The 23,780-nt window shown below is 39.5% G+C and overlaps 1 protein-coding gene across 2 annotated transcripts in view; it reads right to left on the bottom strand.

Moving 5' to 3' along the window:
• Positions 1 to 23,780, bottom strand: part of LOC107091445 (cyclic AMP receptor-like protein A) — a 90,734-nt gene that overhangs the window by 20,104 nt on the left and 46,850 nt on the right. The window contains exon 12 of one of the 2 annotated variants that reach the window (XM_015385371.1): positions 7,924 to 8,071. The exons of the other annotated variant lie outside the window; for it this stretch is intronic. Coding sequence (XP_015240857.1) covers positions 7,924 to 8,071 — 148 coding nt within the window. The remainder of the gene's footprint in view (positions 1 to 7,923; positions 8,072 to 23,780) is intronic. 2 annotated transcript variants of the gene reach the window in all.

The following is a 23,780-nucleotide window of genomic DNA, read 5'->3' as shown; positions in this document are numbered from 1 at the left end:
TCAGTGCTGTCAGTCCCAAGAGGAACTGTAATCCCTGATGAACCCCGATCTTTCATTTGGTGCCGTAATGGTTGGGTTTTACATATAACAGGTTCAAGCCGATTCTACAAAATCGTATCTGTGATATTTGTGTATCAGAAATGAATGCTTAAAAAATATTTTCATAGGTTGCTGTGTTTATATAAATAAATAATATGAAACTACATGCATGCAAGCAGATGGTTAGTTAAACTAGTAAATCTGACTCCATTTAAAGGATAAAATATCTTTTTATTTTTTATGACCCAAACATGGAAAAAGTTGTCCAATTCTTACAATAAACCCTCTAAGGATAATATCTGGTACAACAAATCTACATCTCTTAATCTTACCAGCACCAACATGTCACATTTGGTCCTATTAACCTTTTGGAAAGCAGGTAAAAAAAAAAAAAGGTTTCAATACAATTTTGTGTCAATGAGAGCCTTTGGAGGCAGAACAGATTCTGCACCATCATATACGGTCCCTTGCAGATTATTCTGTTTTCGATTATATCAAATACATTTCAAAATCAAACAGATGTAACCTCAGCGAAAAGGAGAAATGCTGTTTGCATTGCTGGGTGTTAAAATAATTGTCATTTAGTCTTTGATATCCCTGTGGTGAAATTTTCACCAACGTTACAGATATGTTTAATCGGGTATAAATGGGTAAGTTGGTATCCCTCCACAGCAACTCAATCAGATTTCAGTCCAGGCATTGCTTAGACCAGAGCTCACGGCTTTGCAGACCACGGTCCAGATCTGGACCCACCTGCTTACTAATCCAGACCCAACCTGATTTAAAACATTTCTAAATTACCGCATGTTGTCCGACGGCAGTGTCTAATTTCACTTAGGCTGCTTCTCCCGTTTGTGTGGTAAAGACCCCTGGAGCATGCAGGACCAGGCTACACACAATACAAATTAGCCAAAGAGCTGTGTCAGTCTGGGTTGCTGCTGCTGGCTACTTTTAGACACAGCAGGAAAACCTGTGGCAAGCCGGGCGATGGGAAAAAAGGAGAAGAAGATAAAAAAAAGTGAAAGAAAGCGTGGACTGCTGGAAGAACTGCAGTGATCTGGTGACAGAAAAGTGAAATGTCGTTCTCAAAGATGACCCTGCACATTCTGCATGTTTGGCTCAACATACCGTTGTGAAGCAGGATTCTCCACCATGAACATAATCAAAAATAAATATCGACCCAGGCTCCAAATGAGCACCTTGATATGTGCTTGAATATGGCTTTGTCACCATTCAAACCCAGGTTTAAAGCCTTGCAGGGCAGCCTAACACCCACTGCTCTCATTAAGCCTTAAAAAAGGAAGAAAAATATACAAATTGTCAGTTCAGGCATTTTATAAAATATGTAATAAGGAAATTCTCTATATACCAAACTGAACGATTGTTGTTCTCTACTTAGAAAAACACTTTTACACATTTACACTGCCACCTCCATGAGATTTTTCTTTCCTAAAATTATGTTTTTGTTAAATCAAATTTAACTGGAGACACACCTATCAAAAAGTTCCACACAATATTTTATTATAATAAGTTTTAGTTGCTTTTTAATTTCAATTACTATGATTCCACATTATGAATGGGTTTAAAAAGAGTAACAGTCTGTGATCGGGAATGCATAATAATTATATTGTTAGTCAATATTGTTCTCTAACATAAAAATTACGTAGAACCAATGACATTTCTCTATCTTTTTAATGTTGGTAATAAAAGTATCCCTCTGGCTCTCCCATTGCTTCTTTAATACAGTAAAACCCTAAATCATGCACTTCATATCTATCGCCGTCACCTTCTCAAAAATATACCACATGAACAAGTTATTAAAGTCAGCCCGGTATTACTTATCAGAAAAGTGATTCACATTAATATTAATCCCCATTTAATGTGCATGCCTTTCTTTAACCCATATTTCCACTTCAAATTGTTAATTTGTTTTTAATTTGTTTGGTTTAACGAATTGCAAATGCTGGTGCAGTTACTGGTTTCTTTGCATTTTACCTACAATTTTCATAAAGTCAGCAGGCCTATTTAGTGTTTAAATCAATTTTTTATACAAAAAAAAAATCATTTCTCCTCACTGTGCATTGTGATAAAGGTTTAGATTTGACATAGAAACATATCTCATCTGCACAAAAACATTTTTTTTTGTTTTGTTTTTTTCTTTTTTCTAAAAGGACCTCATTAGCAAGCAGTTGAGGTCATGGATCAAAGTTCATATCAGAGTTCCAGGTTTTCACTACGAAGTATAGTACAGTGGGATTTACCAACAAGTGAAATAATACATGAGGAAACCTTTATGTTATTTTTTCCAGGTAAGACTTTTGGTTATTCTGGTTTTGAGTATCCACTACCTATTTTCATAGTTTGCATATATGTAAACTGAGGCAGTTAAGAAAAATGCCGTTTAAAGTAACAATATTCAAATGACCAATCAGACACACGTACAATGGAAGTAATTACAGAGATAAATACATTGCAATCTGTAATTAATAGGTGGGAAATGACCTGCAGGACTGAGTGAAACCTGCAGACATGTTAAATGAACAAGATTAGATAAGTACACATTGCAACATTAATCTCGTTACACCTAGGTCAAATTAAGATTTTGAAGTATGGCACATGTGCTTGGAGGAGCTAGAATTTAAATTTTCAGTAATAACACTGCATCAAAAAAGGAGCAGAAATAAAAAAACTTAATTGAAACCTGCTTAGCCCACTCGCACACACAGACTGGGTCTCCTCCAGTGTGTTAAATATCCTCCCCCACCCCGTGCTTTAGAGACCTTGTGTTAGACACTGAACTCCACATTTCTCACAATGCGCTCATTGATGTGATGCATGTTTTTATGTGTGAGTAAGATAAAGAGTGGGAGAAAGAGAAAAGCACGGCATGAACAGAATAAGAAGTGTGAATCAGCGTGTGAATGAATGAACGAGTGGCGCTGTGTGAAGCACCGTTTAGAATCTCGCCAAGGTTGAAAAGACGACACGTGCAATTTAGCTTTGTTGTGTCTGCAAAGGCAAAAATGTGGAATATGCCCCAGCAATTCAGGCATATATCTGAAGAAAATAAATATATAAATTAATAAAGTCTTTTAATCGTATCGTCTGTGTGCCCATATATCTGCAGAGATGAGCCTCTTGGAACCCTTAAAAGAAAACCTGCTCTGACTACATGCAGTTGCACATTGAATCTGCTTCAAATAACTGACCTTCAAATTCTACAGAAAAATAGATTGTAGCATAAGGCCCATTTGGTAAAGGTAAAAACTAACAATGCCCGTTATAGACTGGCAATCTGCTGGGGTTGTACTCTGCCTCTCCCCCTCAGCCAGCCAGTAAAAGACATATGCCCCCCGTAAGATTACAAACAAAAACACCTGTGCAGCCTGGTTTAGGTAAGGGATCTGAAACTCCAGTCCTCCAGTGTTCTGCAACTTTAGGATGCTTGTCTGCTTCAACACACCTGAATAATATTGGCTCAATAGCAGTAGATTTTAAGTCCATGCACAGAAATCTGTAATAGGTGTTGTAATAATTATGCCATGCCAGTAGGTGGCAGACCAGTGCGGCAAACAGGTAAAGACGGTAAAATAAGGAAGGAAGAAGTAGAATGTAAAGAATAAATGCAGAGAAAAGACAAAAAGGTGTTTTTTGGGGACAGATGACAGAGAAGCAACAACTATTAGGTATAAAGTCCACGATAAAGTCAATAGTGTCTAAAACATGAGATTCTAAGACAGAACGGCAGCATTGGCCTCCGATAACGTTGTTGATTGTGCTGGCACATGTGTGTTAATACCATGCCATATGCATATATGGTTAATGGTGGTAAAAGTTTGCGGCTGCTTCTTGAAAATGAGATCGCTGGCGAACAAGATGCTTGTCATACACACTGAAACCCAGCTTTGTCTGGACCGGGCTATAGCCATTTGATTTAGATGTGTGGGTTAAACTTTAGATGTAAAAGCTCTAGGACTCCGGTCTGCAGGGACTGGAGTTTGAGACGACTGGTTTAGGTAAAAAGCAGCCAACCATTTTATTGGCCTGTGCGGGTCAAGCTCCAGTTTTTCCATCTGTTTAAACCTGTTCCACAGATGTGCTTGTAGCATAGGAAGGGCGTTGTTTTACCGCTGTGATCTCCATAAATAACAGCTTTTTCTTCCATTGTGCTACTGCCACTCAAATTTCATCACATCTGATTAGACTCCGTTGCTTCACGCTGGCATTTAGCTTGCACATCATCCTCCTCATCTTGGACAGGCTGCACACTTTCCAGCTAAATCCCTTTGACATTTTTATATATACAGAGTAGAGGTTTGGTTGGCTCATGTAATTTACACACTTTGGCATTAAAGAGAATTTTAAAACTCCTTATCGAACTAAAAAATAAAAGGGTTATTTGCAACAATGGGAGGAGAAGAAGAGTTAACACGAGGTAGTGTCTACTTTGATAAAAGCAATTCTAAAACATCTTAACTTATTGGCCGACTGTAGCAGTTTAGTTTGCATTACAGAAGAAATATTGTGGCACATTTTTAATACCCCCAGGATACCTTAATCATATTATCACTTCACAGTTTGCAAAGGTTTTTATAGGGAAAAAAATGAATGTTTTTTCTAATAGTTGTCTACTTGCTGTAATTATGTCAGCTGAGTTTTTCTATTTTTAAAGAGGCGTAGCCATTTTTCCCCATGCACAAGGGAAAGAAAGCTATGTACTGGAAAAGAAGTTACAAAGATCAGCTGGGATGCTAGTTTTCAAATGTTCTGAGTTTGAAAACAAAGCAATAAGCCTAAACCAGGAACATGTTTTACAAAAGATTTTTTTACTTAAAACTACACTAGAATAATGTCACAGGTCAAATGATCAAAGAAAGATATAAAAACATAGAATAGACATGCTAGCATTAGCATAGCACTTCTGTAAAGTATTGTATATTAAATTATCTGGAGCAAGATCATCGTTCATTGAAGATTGTAGTTGTGTCTCTCCTGATGGATATATCTCTAGAGACAAAAAAAAGCTAAGAATATCTTCTAAGTTTTAAGATATTTTTTACTCAAGAAAAGCACGTACATCATGACATAATGGCAATCCCAATTTAACCCATGTAAAATTAAAGAGATGTAATGCACTATCCAACTATCTACACTACACTGATTGAGGGATTGGTCAAAGACTTGATATTGGAAGAAGTCTATTTCTTTAATTACTCAGATTAGTATGAAACCAGGTTTATACTTGATGTATTTGGGGTATCAAAACTAGCACAAGGTCATGTACCTTCGAATCATTGTGACTGGGTGGAACGCGTGTCCAATGCTCATTCAGAACAAACGACATGCAGTCATTTAACACACAAATCAATCACTTGTTCAATAAATGAAGGGGGGAACTAACAGACAAGTAAAACAACAGAAAGAAGCTAAAAAGACTTTTTCTGATGATTGTTTTTTACTCATAAATCTAAAGCTTTGTAAGAAAGAGGGTTATATAGTGTACTGCCTTCTGTCTGGAGAACAACCTACAATCAGTATAAAGGCCAACAGTGCTTGTTCAGGCCCACGCCATCAGCAAAGTCCTGCAAGAGACACCAAAGTACAACTATAACTCTGCCTCAAGGGGTAAAAACATCCCGAGTTCAGCATCACTACTTCATGGTCATTGCTGAAATACCATTTAAACACCAGTAAAAAGCTGGCATTCCAGGGAATAACTCAAGTCTGCTTGGTTTTCTGGGATCAGTTTATGTCTATTATTATAAAAATAAGTTTATTCTGATTTAAATAAGTTATGGGCTTTTTTTCCTTTTTGTCTTTTAAACATGACAAATAACAGTGCAGTGTAACTGTTACTTAGATAACTTATCTGGCTTGTTTCCATTTTTTAAATTAATTTTTTTTTCTTCCTGCCTTTCTCTCTTCTCTTTCCCTCTGTTATTGATTTTTTTTTTGTATTATTACTATTGTTGTATTGGTAATAGTATTTTTTTTTTCTTAGAGCGTAATTTTTTAAATATATGTATGCTTTATACTCGGGGTGTGTGATTTTTGTATGTTGCACTTTGAAAACTTAACAAATATAAAAAAAAAACAAAAAGAAAAAAAACATCATGAACCATGTGTGTTACAAAGACCTGTTACTTTGACTGTAAACTATTTGTCAGACTACAATGATGCACTTCATTTTACTGCAATTATATTTGTAACTCAGCCTTATACATCTGGAATGTTTTTGTTATTTATCTTTACAAAATAGCTCAAGCTGAGTCAAGGTAAGAAGCAAGATGAAATTTATAAAAAATAAACTTTCAGGTCTCTATAGATTCTCACCTAAATTTTGGTCCAGTTTTTGAATTGGCCATTCTAACAAATCAGTTTACTTTGATCTAAAACATATTGTAACTTATCAATTCATCAAATGTTTAGGATCCCTAAAGTTGAAACTCCTTCCCAGTTCTACAGTTTCTAGCAGCTTTTCATTTAGGATTATGCATCCATCTAGTCATTAACTTTGACCAGCTTCACTGACCTTACTGAAGGAAAAAAATCCCTGCTTCCACCATAGCGTTCCTCTGTGAGGGTGATCACCTTCCTTTATACTAGGGTTAGGAATGCTAAAAGGATAATTTCGGTATTGCTTGAACAGAGAATCTTTCATATGTGTGCTGTGTTCCTTATATGATTTCTGGCTAACTGCAGGACTCTCCACTCCAACAAAGTGGCTAGGTTTGTGGAATGCTAAGCTAATAGCTTCAGACAACACATTCTCCCACCTGAGCTGTGGAGTTCTCCTTTGGTCTGCTTCTCTGATTAGTGCTCGACTAGCCTAGTCCGTCAGTACATGTGGATGGCTGGATAACGGTTGACATGAAGGCATGTCCCAGTCTATATCGACTTTGAGACTGTATAATAAACACTGCTTTGCTAGACAATGCATTGAATATTGTTTTATAAATAAACCAGTCTACTGGGTTCCTTGTTCCCCGTGATGTTGCTTTTTCACTAATATTTTCAAACAAATGTTACGACTGGCGTCATCAACCTATGTAAATGTGAATTTGCAGGTGCCCGTCACTGATTGGTTCCTAGACCACAACGGAGATGTCCAATTGGTGGCCTGCCGGATGTGCTGGGTATAAAAGCTGCTGACGTGGACTTCCTGCATTCATCCTCAGCTCATCTCAACTGGCTACACTGTTTAAACATCATGTAAAGTTCTATAGCTTGTAGGAGGCAGCAGCCGTTTCTGTTTCCTTAGTTTTCGTTTTTTGTCACTTGGTTTATTTACTTTCAATTAGGTAAGTTGTTTAATATTCAGATACTTTCCTTTTATGTGTTGTTTTCTGCATTATCTCTCCCTGAAGTCATATACTCCATTTGTTGTAACATTTTTTTCCAAAAAATAACTCTTTTTAAAATAAATAACATTATAAAATGTTCAACTTTGTGTGTGTTGGCTACTTGGGATCTGAAGAGGATGTTATGATCTGGCCACCCCTAGACGTGTCGTAAAATAAACTTCTAAGACCTTAAGAACAGCTGGAGACTGACATTTAAGTATACACATTAGGAGATTTCTCTGGGCAATTGCTTGCATCGGATTTGATTTAGGGGTAATAGAGGAAAGGGGGATAAGCACAATTCACACCAAAAGTATCTGATTTGTGTTTGCTAAATCGCACTAAAATAACTGAAATGTGTGGTAGGGACATGGCAATGAGAAATGATTTGAGGGTGACGAATATGCTACCAGGGGTTTAAAACTAAGCCAGACCTACTTCCTCTTTGGGGACTCATTTCTGTGTACATCCTGCGTTCCCTAGCAACAAAGGGTCCTAATGAAGCTATAAAAGTGTGTGAGAGAATGTGCAGTTTCCGTACCTGCAATCCAGTTGGGCTTAGAAGACTCCACCACTCTTTATCCAGGCCAAAAACAAAGGCATTGGCCAAACCGTGGAGAGGTGCTGACAGGACGTGTAAAAGTGTGAGAGGGAACGAAGGATCTTGAGGGTAGAAGGCGTTATGTAGTCTGATGGAGGAGGACAGAAAAAGACAAAGAGAAGTGCTGAGTTGTAATGTGGAAAAGTTTCTAGTAAAGAAGCAACCTGCATGAAGAGCTAAAGAGGTGAGGACGATGTAATTAAAGGAGAAGAAAGACAGCAACAGGACAAAAAAAAAAGAGCAAGAGGCTGATAGAGCAACAGAGAGCAAGGCAGAGGACAAGTGAGTGACAGAGTGAGGGACAGGGTGAGAACGAGAGGTAATGAGAGCAAGTGGCGGAGGCAGAAAAAGAAGGAGCAAGAGAGGGAAAAGGGGAGGGTGAAAGAGCGAGCGAGCTTTATATCAGCGTTTAAGAGCCCATTAGGCAGCGTGAGACGGCTGGGCTGACACATTCTTGGCTGCTGCTCCGACAGCACGCAGCACTTTACAAGGACAGGGAGATGTGTAGCGCTCGACTCGCTTCCTCTCTTTCTCACCACTTTCTCTCAGCTCTGCTATTCACCTCTCCAGACCACAATTTCAGCTTTACATCCCCTCTGGTTGCCACATGCTAATTTCTTGACCTATCCGCTGTAAGCTCTCCATCTATCCTATGCGTTCCAAGTTTAACCGCTGAGATGTTTCATTTTATTTTTTTTAAGAAAAGGATTTTGATTCCTCTTTTTGTGTTTCTATCCCTGTGAACCCATGAAACAAGCAGGAACAAGAAGCGTTTTTGTGAGATAATGGCTGTCTCTGCAACAAGGCTACTCAGCCATTAACCCTGGATTAACCCTGTATTAGCACTGCTCGCTAGGTTAGCCTCCAACTAATGTCTTTTATTGATCTATTAGCCATAGAATCACACTGTTTGCGGCTCATGGCATTTTGTACTTTTGCCGTGTTCAGGGGTTGGGTGTGCAGCCGGATCTAAGTGGTCACAGCTGTTGACCTCTAGGGTCAGAAAAGGTAGACCGCCTGCCTCCCCACTAGGGAAGGGAGACAACAAACCAAACCCTTGACAAAAAAAATCAACACTGTTGCATTGTGGTTACAAGGTGTTACGTGAGACTCTACAGTCACTCATCTCAACTGGCTGACAGCCAGAAAATAAGAGCTGCTTCCTTTTTCTGTGATAATGATTTTTCTTTTGTGCGTGTGTGTGTGTGTGTGTGTGTGTGTGTGTGTGTGTGTGTGTGTGTGTATGAATTCTTTGGCAATAACACCATTGTTGTGTTTCAACTATCCTTTCCCATGAATCACATCATAACAGTGTTGCCAGCATTGTGACATCTCTGGAACCAGCCCCACATGAGCGTGAGCAAACATCAAGTCCTCACAGCTGTAGTTACATCAGCAGAGCTACAAAACAAAAACCTGTGCACACCAAATTTTTGGCCTAAGATTTTTCATACGTCAATATATTTCATTGTGACATCATTTCAAAATTGGCCTGGCTAATTCATAGCCCCCTTTCACAGTATTGCTTTGGCATTTCATTGTTTTCAACCTACATTTTATGCCAGTGTAACAAACCCCTTGCCTTTAAGTTTACTCTTCTTTCTTATTTAGTATTTTTAGGGAAAAAACCCATAAAACAGATCAAGTCTATTTCATTTGAATTTATGATACCATAATTTGAGGCCTTAAAGGGCATTATAAGACAAATGTATCCACTATATATTAGGGAAGCATACAACCCCTCCAACATTAGCATTCTTTTTTTCTTAAAAGAAAGAAAATAAATCCACCATGAGCACTTTGGCCATGGCCAAAAGCAGCCAAATTTGGTCCTCTTTAAACAGAACAGATATGCTTCCCCCTCAAGTAAACACTGGTCCAAACCAAAACAACTGGACTGAAACCAACTTTTTGATGCACTCTCAGTCTGCAGCCAAACAGACTCCGATCCGGCTGGCTCCTGGTCTGGATATAAACTGGTCTTGGTTTGATCCAACTGTAGAAAACAAAAGTCTCTTTGGACTTAACTAGTCGCCAGAGCAGTGTACAAACTAAAAAAAAATGAAACAACAAAAACTTGATACGATGTCTGTTGCTTAGCAACGCATCTGCAGGTCTCCTCCGGCTTGTTGGACGTAATACCAGATTCTGTTCCAAAATTATAAATAAATTGTCGTGAAGTCAATGTTGAATGAGCTGCTCTTTGACACAATCATTTGTCAGCTGTTGTAACAGAGCAAAGATGCAAAACAGAGGTCCTGAAAGCAGGATTCCTATTGAGGTTTTCCTAAATTTTGCAACTGGTGTTCTATCCAGCCCAAGTCATTTTGTCCAATGGAAACAGAGGTTTTTTGTAGAACTTATAATCCACTTGTGAAAAATGCAATCTGAAAGCAAACTAAAACTAACAAAACAAAATGATAAAGTATGCTTTTAGCAGACCAAATGATTTTCCTAGTGTGAATACATCAAAAAATAAATCTAAAATCTTTTTGATGCAAAACATATTTTGAAGTTTTAAGAAACCATAAAGACCGCCTATTTGAATTATGTAGCATTAAATGTACAACTAAAATGGTGCAAAAATGTTAAAGCCCGGCTTACACTGTGTGATTTTTTGTATTATTATCATTACACTGTCACAAGTACAGAGCAACGGAATTAACTCTCTGCATTTAACCCATCCCATAAGGGAGCAGTGGGCTGTCATTGTGCAGCTCCTGGGGAGCGGTGTCGGGGTTAAGGGTCTCTGCTCAGGGAGTCAGAGTAGCAGTCTGTGGGAGCTGGACTCGAACTCAGAGCCTCAGGAGCCCAAGTTTTATGCCCTAGCCACTAGGCTGCCACTCCCCCATTAAGGTTGAATCATAAATCAGGTTGAAGTCTTTTAAAATTAGTTCTTAATATTTTTTGTTTAAGAACAAAATGAGACAGGAAAAAAAATCTGTTTTAAGAGTCATAATTATCCAGACTTGGACAGTTAGGAAAGCAACTCCCTTTGTATTTTAATTGAGTATATGAATACTTGAACCACCAAAAGCATTGAAGTATCATCCCCAGACAATTGATCCAAAATGGGAAAAAATATAAATTAATAAAACATGCTTCAAAGAAAAGTACTTCAACCTGATGCAGTTAAGCACAATCCATAACCACAAATATTGCAAAAAGGGATAGAATTCAATCACAGGATAGAGCTTGATGGCCTAAATTCCTAAAACATAAACCCATGTAAATGGGCGGTTATCGAATAATGCACAGCAAGATAAGAAATAATAGGACGCCGCTTTAAGAAATACCCTGTACATTTGATTTTATCGAGAACATGATGAACTAGAGGTCATATCGCCAGAGCTGCATTCTTTAAATTAAGGCTTAAAATCAGCAATGACCAACACTTTATATGGCTTTGCGTCAGCTTTTTTTTCTCAGCAGAGTTTCAAACGGTTTGTTGTTTTACTGTCATATTTAGAGCTATAATAATTTACAAGAGTAATAATAAGCACATTATTAAACGTGAGAATGGCATCTATTCCCCTTGGCTGCTATGGAGTATGCAATGTCTGCATAGTGCATGTGTGGAACTGTCAATGTATATTTGTGTATTTTTTTTGTTTTTAATTGGTCGTGGGAGGTAAAAATTCGAAAGCATATTGAAACATCATGATTTTAATGATATCTTAGTTGAATTTGTGGTGTGTCAACCTTATGGACTCAAAGCCACAAACTGTAGTCTTATTAGTATTGTGGTCCAAATATGAAATTTGCAATATCCTACATTAATTCTTTAAATTGATCAACTTTCACTTTTAACATTGATACAGGCAAGACAAAGTCAGGACCCAGATGGTCAGATTGAGATATTAAAATATTTTCATGTATAGGTTGGAGAAACTGTCACCTGTCAGGACATTTAGTCAAAAGATTTTCAAACATGAAAAGGAACGAATGTATAGGACAAAAGCAGAGTTGTATAAACAAATTTACCCAGCCTTTTTGAAGCTGTGTACAGTTTGTTTCCATCTGCACTGCACTTCTATGTGGTTCTAAAAGTCAATGAGATTGTCAAAACTTTAAATGATTTTGATGTCACATTTCTTAGGGGGTCAATGTTTGTTTTTTTTGTTGTTTCCCATTCTGAAGCATGTTTAACATCATTTTAACAGGCGGAATATTTACACCAGTAACGGCCTGATCTTCAAAATGTTTGCATGTATTAAAAGAGATGCAAATTTCTTTTGCACATGCAAAGCTAATCTTCATATAAGACACAAAAGGATTTCCATGTGCTAAATCAGCGGGCTAATTTTTTTTGTGAGTGAATTGGAAGATCATATTCCGATGACCAGGATATGCAAATGTACATACCAACTGCAAATATTTTAAACCTGAAAGTTATTGCGGATGCAGTTCTTGCATGTATTTTTTAAAAATGTTTTAAAGTTAGATGTAAACTCACCTGCAAAAGTTTGCGTGGTCATTTTGGCCACAGAAAGTTACACTGTGCGATTTTTTGGCCCAATTCGGGACTTTTCAGTCATGCAAGAATTTTTTGATCGGGCCGACTTTCAGCATGATCGTGCATCGTGAATTGTATCGGGTAACAAGGGGCCATCAGCCTCTCACGACCACCTCCAAATCAGGAATCGTGAGGTCATTTTGGCCACAAAGCAGTCACTGGCACAATTCCAAACAATGCAGTGTGTTCATATGTGAACATAATTGGTCTGTTATCACCTATACTAATTTGGAAAAATTACGTTTGTGCAGGCCGGCACAAATTAATACAGCAGGAAGCAATTCCACTTGTCAAAAAAAAACTAAAACCAAAAATACCAAAAACTAAATTTGAATATCAGAGAATGTTCTAATAAACAAAGAGTATTAACAGCAACTAGAGAACAATCAACACAGAAACTGTAAAGAGATATTTGGGAGTAATATCTAAGAAGTATTAGAAACAAAATGGTGCATAAAATTTCCTGTCCCAGTAGCACTTTTTTGATGTTTGCCCAGTAGTATCCCAAAGCTTAAGTAAAAATTTGAGCTTTTGGGTCACAATTTCAAAAATACCATGTGAAATATAAAACGTTTATCAAAGAGAGGTGACCATGGTGATAGCAGAATCATATTTCGGGTTTTATTTTAGTTATCTCTAACTTGGATTATCGGTGGATGAAATGGTGCACATTTAGATTTAAAAGAATAATCTATTAGCAATTGAAAAACTCTAAAGCTAAAGTGGGATTTGAAGTGCTCGGATGGAAAAGACCTCAAGCAAACACCCTTATCATCAACAACTTGGCGTACGAAGGAAAACATTAAAGTTGCAAAAATAACTGACCACAGTCCAGAAATAAATCTCTGGGTTCTTCTTAAGTGAGTTACAGACAAGAGTCCTCACATCTTTTTCCAAAGGTGGAGTGGATAAATATTTCCAAAACAAGAGCAAACTGTGATTTTAGTGTCCACTTATCAGAAATCCAAGCTTTGATTGGTTGGAAATGTTGACAAACCATTCTTATATTTAGACCATGTCAGCTTAACCAAGAGGAAGGGATTTTGCAAAAAAGATTTAATAAAATTGTAAAGTAAGTTAAACAAAAGAAAGCACTCACATTAGCTTAGGCCCAATGTCTCATTAAAAACCAAAACAAAACACTGCTTAATGAGGATTTGGAGTTTTATAACTTCCCAACATCTATCAACTAATCTTATTAAGTTGGGAGGGGATCTAATAAACCTAATATTTTCCTTTTTTTTTTTTTTATAAATAGAAATAAGAAGCACTCTACAACTGTACAGCTAAGCTTTGGGAGAATACGCATTTTTTTCCTTTCTTCCCTTAAAACCTTTCGACAACTGTAGGAGAACAGCAGCACAGGAGATGATTAGAGCGATTCCTCCACAAATCTGCTTATAATCCTCCCTTATCCACTTTTACAGCGACGAGGTTTCAAGGTTTATTTGCTATTAATCCGTCCCCATTTACCTCCCAGCAGCCCTTTGAAAAGTTGTGACAGCAGAAAAAAAAGCTAAACAAAAAGTTGGGTTGGGCAGAGGTTAGAGATACACGTGTTAAAGGGAGCCCAGACCTTCTCTGTCATTCCAGGCTAAGGGTGTTAACGGAGTGTCTGTTCGCGGCTTTAAATAAAACCAACAGCGCAGCCAATGGAGTGCAGAGTAGCGTGTGTTGGTGCTTGTCAGACTGAGGGCCATTTCAGAGCAAAGCTGCTTGTTTTCTGGGTTAGCGTACCGCGGTATCTCCGAGGACCAGACCAGCTGCTGCTCACATTCATTTCACTTCCCATTAAAGGTGAAATAAATCAGAGTCCCCACAGAACCTCTGGAGAAAAAGAAAGCACACACACACACACACGCACGCACACACTCATCATCATCAGGGAGAGGAAGTTGGACTTGTGCAAACAAAACTAAACACGTATTAATGCCTGTGTGTGAGTATGTGCTAGAAGGTGTCTGCTCACAGCATAACCTGGATGGCATGCACGGAAAATGTCAGGAAAAAAAAAAAAAAAAAAGGAAATGCTGTGGATGTGTGAGTGTGTGCGTCTCTCTGCATGTGTGAGTATCTGACAGAGCAGCGATGAGAGTGACTGGGTCTGTGTGAAGGGGGGCTATTTCTGGCGTCTCTCTCTTTTTTTCCCCTGCTGCCGCAAAGAAACACGATCGGCGTCCGGGAAACGAGAGCTGGCAGCAAGCAATCATCTGCCTGTCGCGCACACACCCATACACACACACCACTCAGACAGCACCTCGCAGCGCTGAGCAACACGCGCCATGGCAACGGAACAGCCGCAATTAGAGGCGAAGAGCCTTTTCCCCTCCATCGAGGGAGAGACGGAGAGCAAAATGAAAGGAAGAAAGAGAGCGGGAGAGAGGGGGGAGAAGGGTGTCAGGAAAAACAGCACGGCACAGGAAAGAAGAAGGAGAGAGCGTAATAAAGAAGTGAAAATGAGTAGGAGCAAGGCAGGGACGGAGAAGAGGGCCGAAGGCTAAGAGGTGAAAGGGTGAGCTTGAGCAAAGGATGAGGGATTTTCAAAACAGGAGGTTGCAAGACACACAAATGGGAAAACCAAGATAAAACATGAGGGGGAAAGAAAGGATAAGAGGTTAGATGAGAAGGGTGGAGGCGTGCGGTGAAGGAGGGGGGAGGCAGGCTGTTTCTCCTGTGTGAGCCAGGCTAATGAAAGATGAATGAGGGAGGCAGCGGAGGGAAGGAGAGTGTGGCTGCAGGCGATGCCTGGCTGAGCCTGCTGCGTGTGTGCATGTGTGTGTGTTTCTCTATGGCCTGACCGGGTTTGCGTGCACGCAAGAGCCGAGCGGCTCTCGCAACAGGGATGATATTGTGTATACAACATCAGGAGCAAATGGTCAACTATAATAAACACACATGCAAGGATCATAAACACGCAGGAGCGCACGAACAGTACGCAGCACTCAGTGGCGTCGGCCTGCCACCACCTGTACGCGTGCAGTCAATCATTAGCACTCGCGCGGCATCTCCGAGCCTCGCTCACTTATTCAGACCCTCCATCTATCATGCTGTCAGTCACTCTTTGAACCCGTCTCTCTGCGCCCTCCAGAGTCTGTGCTAAATCCCTCATTTGCCACCTCTCCCCATCTCGTCCGATATCCCACCCAGCCATTCAGTCTATACTACCATCCAGCCATCAAATTGCCTCCTCCCTCCCTGACAGAATTCACCTTTTCGCCTGCCTCTAATTGTTGTGCCGAACATCTTCGGAGTGGTGGGCAAAAGGCACTTCAGCGGCTCAGAGGAGAACTCCTTCCCGAAGCGTGGAAGGCAGTCAGACAGAGAAGTCATCCTGAACTCGATTGCACTTCCTCCTCTCGAGACTGACTGCCTTTCCTTCTTCATTTTTCTACAGAGAGCCTCTTGTGCTGTCTGGCATTATTCTGCCGACAGCCATTCTGAACTTTTCCCTGAGTAAGAGGAACACTTGTGACATGAGTTACAGATTTCTGTGTAAATCATAGGTGAGGCATAAAACCCAAAGGAGAGTCAACCTAAAGGGCTGGTTATTCTCCCGCAGCAGTGTGTCGCAGGTATCACACAGATATTTTTGATTTATGCTCAATATTGAAGCATGGTCTGCGCTATAATTCCATGCCACAACGCAACAGGGACAATCACGAACTAGCTGTGTGCTAGATATGGCCGAGGCAATGAGGAAGTGGGGGCATATTTGTCTGACAACGGAGGGACATGAGGGTGAAAAAGAGCAGGGATCCAGATGGAAAAAGGGTCCAAGCATTCTCGCGCACCTCGCTCTTCTAGCTGGTCCAACTTCACGAGTCGTTTTCCGCAATGGCGGTCATTCAAACAAAACAAGCCAGTAAGGTACCAAACAGCAAATAGGCATAGTGTAGAGCGCATGTAGATTTGACCAATCGGATGCCTCCTGTCTGCGGCAGTCTCTGCTGTCACTTACAATTTGGGAGAGGTACAGCAGAGTGGGGTCAGGGATGTTTCTGCGTTTAGTACGACACCTACGCAGACGACCTAGTTAAGAATATATAATATATAATAATATAATATAAATCAGCCTTAAGTCATTAACTAGATGTCACGTTCACCGTGGTTTGTTGGACTATAAATGATACTTGTAACAATTATGCTTTTTGCAATAAATATTAGATGTCAAAAGGTCAATTTATTTGCCTTTAAATGGTGCCACATTTGTAAGGAAAAAGCATTTGTGAGCAGTAGAGCTGGCTATGGCCTGCAACCATGCAAAACTTGCCAAATCTTCTTTGTCTATGCCAAATGACTTTTGGTGGAGGACCGGGGATAATGTGGGGCAGCAACTCAGTCATTGGAAAAAGGCTTGGCAACATCTAAGAGAATCTCAGTGCAGAGATAAGAAATGAATCTGCAACCAGTGGCATTCCCACATTATCCCTTCTTCAAGGTATCAATGGTGCCATCCAAAGAGCGAGGTTTCTTAGAGACAACCTCCATTATTTGAGAGTGTAGAGGACAGAAATCACCACTAAGGACCTTGTCTGTTAAACCAATATTCTTTCAAAAAACTGTAAATTGGTTACGCTTTGTCAAACTTCAACCATCCAACTAACAGCATAAAAATAGACTTATGGCAGAATAGGGTGTTTGGCATTTGCAGAAACTGGTCAATTTCCACAGGTGCAACCCTCTTATGGAACTCTACAACTAAACCCAGTAAAATACATTTCCCACCAGTTATATGTGTAAAAAGGAATAGTTGCTCTTGGAATAAGTTTGTCAAGAGGCAATAGCACAAAAAAAGGAGTAACCGACCAAACACAAAGTACAACTGATGCCCTATGACACAGAGTCTAGGAATCCATTAGCAACCTACTCCATCAAGGAGCATTAACACTTTCCATAACAATATCCATAGCTGGAAATCCTTTACCTCCTTTTTCAGCATATTTCACTCAAGCATGACGCTTTAATACCACTACCATACCACCATGGTGCAATGACACAATTAACCTACAAAATAAAATTAAAAAACAACAATTCTGAATATGACTAAAGCAGTGCTAGGCTAAAGCTTCATATTTTCCGTGACACCTTTATTTTCTCTTGATTAAACACCCTCTGGAGGTTAAGGACAACTTTCAAGAAAAAAAGTTATTGGAATAAGTTGAAGAGAGGCCCAAGCGGCTAACCTGTTGTTTAGTCTCCAATTAGGAAGCAATTAGAGGGCGTGTATAATGAGGTTTTGATTACCTTTCAATATCTAATCCCTAAGATATGCCAAGTTTTTCAAAACATTCACATAAAATTTCAATGTAAAAGGGTGCAAGAAGTGCAAATACACTTGTACATGCCATGTGCTACAGCAAACACATTAAAAACAAGGCGAAATAAAATGCCAAGTCAAAGCAGAGCAGGTCAGTCACCCGTAGTGCTTTTAGCATCTTCATTATTCAACAATCATTACTTGCATTGTTTTAAAATTATCTTTACATGACCAATTGGTTAACAGACACCATAGCAGCCCCCCTCCCCCCATTTGAAAGTAAAGAGTGGAACCATCTGTTGCTCAACTCCCCATTAAAACTGCAGGGGTCCTGTAAAAACCAATGAAAACTTTAACTTGATTCCTTGCAAACCCCCATGCAAATTCAAAAATGATCTTATGGTAACATTTATTTGAAGTGTCACGCTGTTGCCATTTTATCTATGAATTAATTGTGAACAATTGTGCAGCATAGATATAACTTTGCAATAACTTTAATTTATTCCCTTTTAACCTTCTCTATTCATACAATGAATTCACATTATTCAACTTTTTTTTTTTTTTTACCATAAGTAAATTTTATTTATAATCTCTAAGGACTCAACCAGTGTCTGTACTCAAGCTTGTTCCAGTAAAGTCTTATGACACTAAAGACACACATATTAGCCTCAATCTCTCTCTAACAGCTTGTGTTAGGTTGTGAGCCCAATAAGTGGCAGTACTCAATTAGAAAATAGATGACAGTGTGACTGGTAGCCAGACAGTTAAAAAAGATGTCTGGGTATTTTTAAGGGAACAAGGGAGACAAAAGAAGCAGCCAATGCTTGTTTATAAGGGGAATCCCTGCATTTATATTTGCATCCTGACTGGTATGTAAGCAGAGCTCCTGAAAACCTCCAAAAGCTGAGTTTTTTGATGAAGGCATTAAAAAAAACATCTAAACTCTTATGGATCTAAGATAAAAGTTAATCTTTGCTGAGCATTTCTATGAATAAGATGATTTTTCATCATTATGACCAAGCTTTTTGAGCATTTGAATCTGTACCAGTGAGTACTTGTCAGTACCTTTACTCATACTTTGGTTGGAAAATTCTGGTATTGCTGCATCTCTACTAATCACAGTTTTTACGGTCAGTTTTTGTCACTTTTCTCTGAATATGCCAACTTTTCTTCAAAATTCTCCAAACCAGAGTCAACTAAAGCTGTTTTCTTTCCATAATCTTCCGAGCAGCCAAAAAGATCAAAAGCTTAAATTCAGCACTAAAAGCAAACCACACCAAAAAAAAAAAAGAAAATGATTTTCAAGACAACATAAAACCAGAGCAAGAGCATAAAACAAGATGCAGCTTTACTCATTAGGGTTATCAGATTCTAATAACCGTTTTAAACCAAAGTTGTGACTGAAAATAATTTGATCATCTAGTTCATGCTTCTCTTTTAGTGGTTCATTGTTTTCTGGCGCCCCTCAGGCTAGCAAAGACAAACTTTGCTTTGTTAAATGAGAGCATGTGATTAGCTACCCAGAAGTGTGGAAAAATAACTAATCTGCTTCATAATAGACAAAAAGAACTTCCTTATGTTTGGTAAAATGACATCAAAATAAACTGATCTGTATCTACTCTATATGATTTACGTTGATCACGAGGTCAGCATAGGGTTAACTGAAGGCGTGACTCCCTTTCCAGACCAGCAAAAGCTCTTTGTGCATTTGCATGACTGGTCAGTGTCATGCGTGAACTTTTTTCTTATTATTTATATAAAATAAGAAAATAAAAAATATGCTGGAACATGTCAACAGGCACACCTGCTTGGCACAGTAACAGCAATGGAGGAGGGAAGCACACAAGGATCCTGAGGGACTAAAGCAGCCAGTGCTCACCACCAGGATAAAACCCAAACAAAGAGACATCCTGTTTCCTGGAACACAACACTGCTCGACTCGCGGCACTAGGAGCCAGTAAACACAAGCATTCACACAAACACAAAATCTGTCCATCGTCGGCCTCTGAGAAAGCATCTCCCTGTTTCGTGCTTGCTGCCGTGCGCCTGCTGACGCCACCGACGTTGCCTTCGAGTGTTTTTGCACATGGGTTCATCCTTGTGAGCGGCTGTGGCTAAAAGTGTATGTGTGTGAGTGTGTGTCTGTCTGAGAGAGAGAGAGAGAAGGATGGTAGGGAGGGAGAGCAGATGATAGAGTAGGCTTTAGCGATTCCCTGGAGTGTGAGGCAGCGTTTACGGCACTCTCAGAGCAGCCAGAGTGATGAATATTTAAAGACGTGCCTGAAAGAGCAGAAGGAGGGGGAGCAGGGCGGGTGCGCGCCTGTTTGTGTTTGGATGTGATTGCGAGCGCAAGGGAGGTTTTCTATCAGCCCAGTTTGAAATTGGGTAGAAGTATACGAATGTACATATAAATGCACCTCTCTTTTTATTTAGCAGCTTATTTGTAGTTTAAAGTTTTATAATTTGATTTAAATATGAACTAAGATATGCAGAGAGGTTTTGGTTGTATGTATAGGAGCAGAAAGCATATGCAGGCTTAGATATACATTCAGATGAGCTGCATGTGTGCACCTCACACAATGCCGCCTGCGGCTTGGCGGTCCATCTGAGGAAGGATCATGGAGCGATCTCCGCTGCTCGACCGCGCCGCCCGAGATATAAACACAGGCACGTTCGCTCGGGCGCAAACAGGAGGTGTTGTCACATATCCGCCAAACATCAGCTGGGCCCCACAGATGCATGCGGCTCTGCGATCTCACACAGCAGCTGGGTGTTTAAAGACATGACATCTGACACCATCCTGGCAAGCATTTAAAGAATGTATGTTAATTGAAAAAAATAATAGAAATATCTCACCTGACGATCAGTGTGACGTTTTAATATTCCAGCTAATATAGAATAAAATCACACTAATTGCCATTAACTTCCCACTTGCCAGGTAACCATTTCATTAAATCTTTACTTTGACCCATTTCTTTAAGGTTTTTCAGATTATTCTTAACAATACAGATATTTTGATGTGAAAAATGTGCTTAACTGGGTTGGCTATTTCACTATTTTTAAGCATCTGGAGAAATATAAATAATTTTAAATCTATAAACATTAAAACATTTTATAAACTTGAAAATATTCCATCCAAATTCTTTCAATAATGAGAAATGAGATTTTAAAAAGTATCTGTTTAGAACAAACTCAGTGGTAGCATCCCCTTTTGGTACCCCTAACTCTTTATAGTACCTGAAACTGAACATTATTTTTTTAAATCAGAATGTCATGCTTTACTAGAAGGATGGTCTGAGTATAAACACGGCCTCACACAGTTCCCCATCTCTTTTAATTAACTAGGTATTTTAGTGGAGAACGACCTTTGTTTATCCTTCTAATGATAATCCACCTTGCTTTAATTTTTAGAGTTCATATTCTTATTTCAAGTTCCAGACGTTTTTAGAAATATTGCAAAGAAAAATGACCTTGCACAATGAACCAATATTTTCACTTGTTATGAGAACCATCTCCCTCCAATTTGATGTTTTTTCTTGTTTTTAGGCACAAGTTTTTTTGCCTTGCACTTGTAAAGAACTACAGCAAACCATGGCTTTATGGGGGTCACCAAGTCTCCATAGCAACCTTTGGATTCCATCTTCATCCCAGCTGGTTGAGGTACCATGTCCTTCAACAACAAACGTAAGCACTTATTTATTACGCTTGCACTGTTGATGCAATACTATGAGCTTTGGTCAAACGGGTCCTAGTTGTGGTTTAGTGCATCATGAAATCTTTAAGTACCAAGATATTTTGAATAAAACTGAAAAATGTGCTATTATTAAAGTTTTTGAGTAGAATTATGAAAGAAAAATGAATACAGAATGAAATCATCAAACACAAAATCATCCTTCAATTTTACAATGTAGGAGTTTGGCCAAGGGAGAGAGGAAGGATTGGTCAAAGACCCCTCTCACTGCAAGCTTAAAAAATAAAATAAAAGGTTACCCAGTTGGTATTTGGGGGTTTCAACTTAAAAGTATGAAGAGAAGGGTTACAAAAAATCTATTAGTTGAGTCAAAAATATGTATTTCTTTCATATAAATGCAGGAAGTTATTCATCTATCCTTTTTAGTATTAGATTGTGCAACTAGGATGAAAGAGGAATGCAAGTTTGTTGTACACATATTCACAATATTTCCTATAAGAATTTTTCCAAATATGTATGAAGGATGAAAAAAGAAGAGTCCGACCAGTATCACACAAACTGACTGAAAATCTGGGGGAAAAAAACAGGTCTTAAAAACAAAACGGATGTGAGGGTAAACCCTGCATTTTGCCTTTTCAGATTCCGTTTACTTGCTCAAGCTGAGAAAACACCACAAAAAGACAGTGGGCTAGTCAGAGCAAACCACGCACCAGCCTACACAGACACAGAGGCGCGAGCACACATCCAGTCGCTCTGAATGCGAGATACTCTGAGGCGCAGAGGCAAGCAACGGAAGGAAGGGACTGACGAAAGGAAGGAACGCAGGAGGGAGAGAAAGAGAGAGGGAGCTCATCCTGGGATGCAGAAAGCGGAATACAGTGAGATAAGAGTTAATGTATCCCCCCCACACACGCATACCCCTCCTTCAGCCCTCCTGTTTGGCTCTCTTCTTTCTTCCTCCCTCCATCCATTCCTCCTTCCCTCCTCCTTCTCCTCCGCCCCCTCCCCGTTCTCTTTGAGGGATGAATAATAACTGCTGCTCTGAGATTTCCTCCCTCGTTTTTCAAAGCGCAGAACGGAGATGTGGAAGGTCTGCCTGGCCCGGATTGCGCGTGTGCGTGCGGACTCACAAGCATGGGGCTCGCACCGTACAACACACAGATGCATGCACACTTTGTCTTGTTCTCGCTGCTTGCCTGGAGCAGGGAAATCAGATCTCCTCTAGAGAAAGGCAGAAGGAGGGGGGGGTAGGCTTTGACGCTGTAGGCAAACCATACAAAAATCCCCTGCAAGCCCGTATAGGTCTATAGACACCACAAAACCCACAGGCAGTATCGAGGGAAACCAAGAATAACTAGCAGGATGCAAGCTACCTCCTGGAGTGACAGGGTGAACTCAAGGTTACAGACGCATCGCTGGTTCAAGCTCTGCCGCCAGGGCCAATTTATATGAGCTGTAGCACCCTCCTTTGGGCTCATAACTCTGATTGCTCAAAGGAATCAAGCTCAGACAAAAAAGAAAAAGACAAACAACATCAGAGAAAGGCTTGAAGAAAGGGGGGTTGACTGGTCAACAGAAGCAAAGTACGGACCGGCTACCAGCAACAAACAGCCATATGCCCATCCCCCCTGCCTGTTGCTGCACACTGTTGATCAGCTGACTAAAAGAAAAGTAACATTTCAGACGTTTGAACTGAGCCATGCTGTTTTTTTATTTAACGAATTTAAAGTGTGCAGAAGAGTGACACAAAGTTTTCCCTCATGGTTAGCAGGTGGCTCAGTGAATGAACTCGGACAATGCGGGGACTGATCATCACCTGCAAACATGCCAGCAGTCTGGTAATGTTAAGCTTTGCAGTAAACTTTGAGGACATGACTTAATCTTCAATTTAAACCTAAAAATCAGATCTAAAAAACAGATAAAATTGAGGTTTGATCCACTATAATTTTATGCTTCACATGCAAGAGATCTAGCAAAGATGCTGCCGCTTGTGGCTTTAACTTTTCCTTCATCTCAACCTCTGAAAATATGACAAATTCAAGTGCGGGCTTTGAGAGCAGTTGAGGGTCTATCCAACTGGCTAAACACATTATCATTATGCAAACTATGAATGCCTGACACCTAAAAAATGGCATCCAAGTAGTTCCTCTCCAGATTTCCACTTTTGTTGAAGCAAAACAGGATTTTGTAAGAGATGAACGCCAATCAGCGGTGCTTGACAAGCAAATGCAATTCGGAATCAACCACTGATTGTTCAAACTTAAAAAATGGACCATCAAAATATTAGTCGTGTAAGAAAGAAAATCTATTCGGTGTAATATTGCGATATTTTA

This window comes from Cyprinodon variegatus, unplaced genomic scaffold (genome assembly GCF_000732505.1).
Source record: "Cyprinodon variegatus isolate N-32 unplaced genomic scaffold, C_variegatus-1.0 Scaffold337, whole genome shotgun sequence".
Lineage (NCBI taxonomy): Eukaryota > Metazoa > Chordata > Actinopteri > Cyprinodontiformes > Cyprinodontidae > Cyprinodon > Cyprinodon variegatus.
This window is presented reverse-complemented; position numbering and strand designations above follow the sequence as displayed.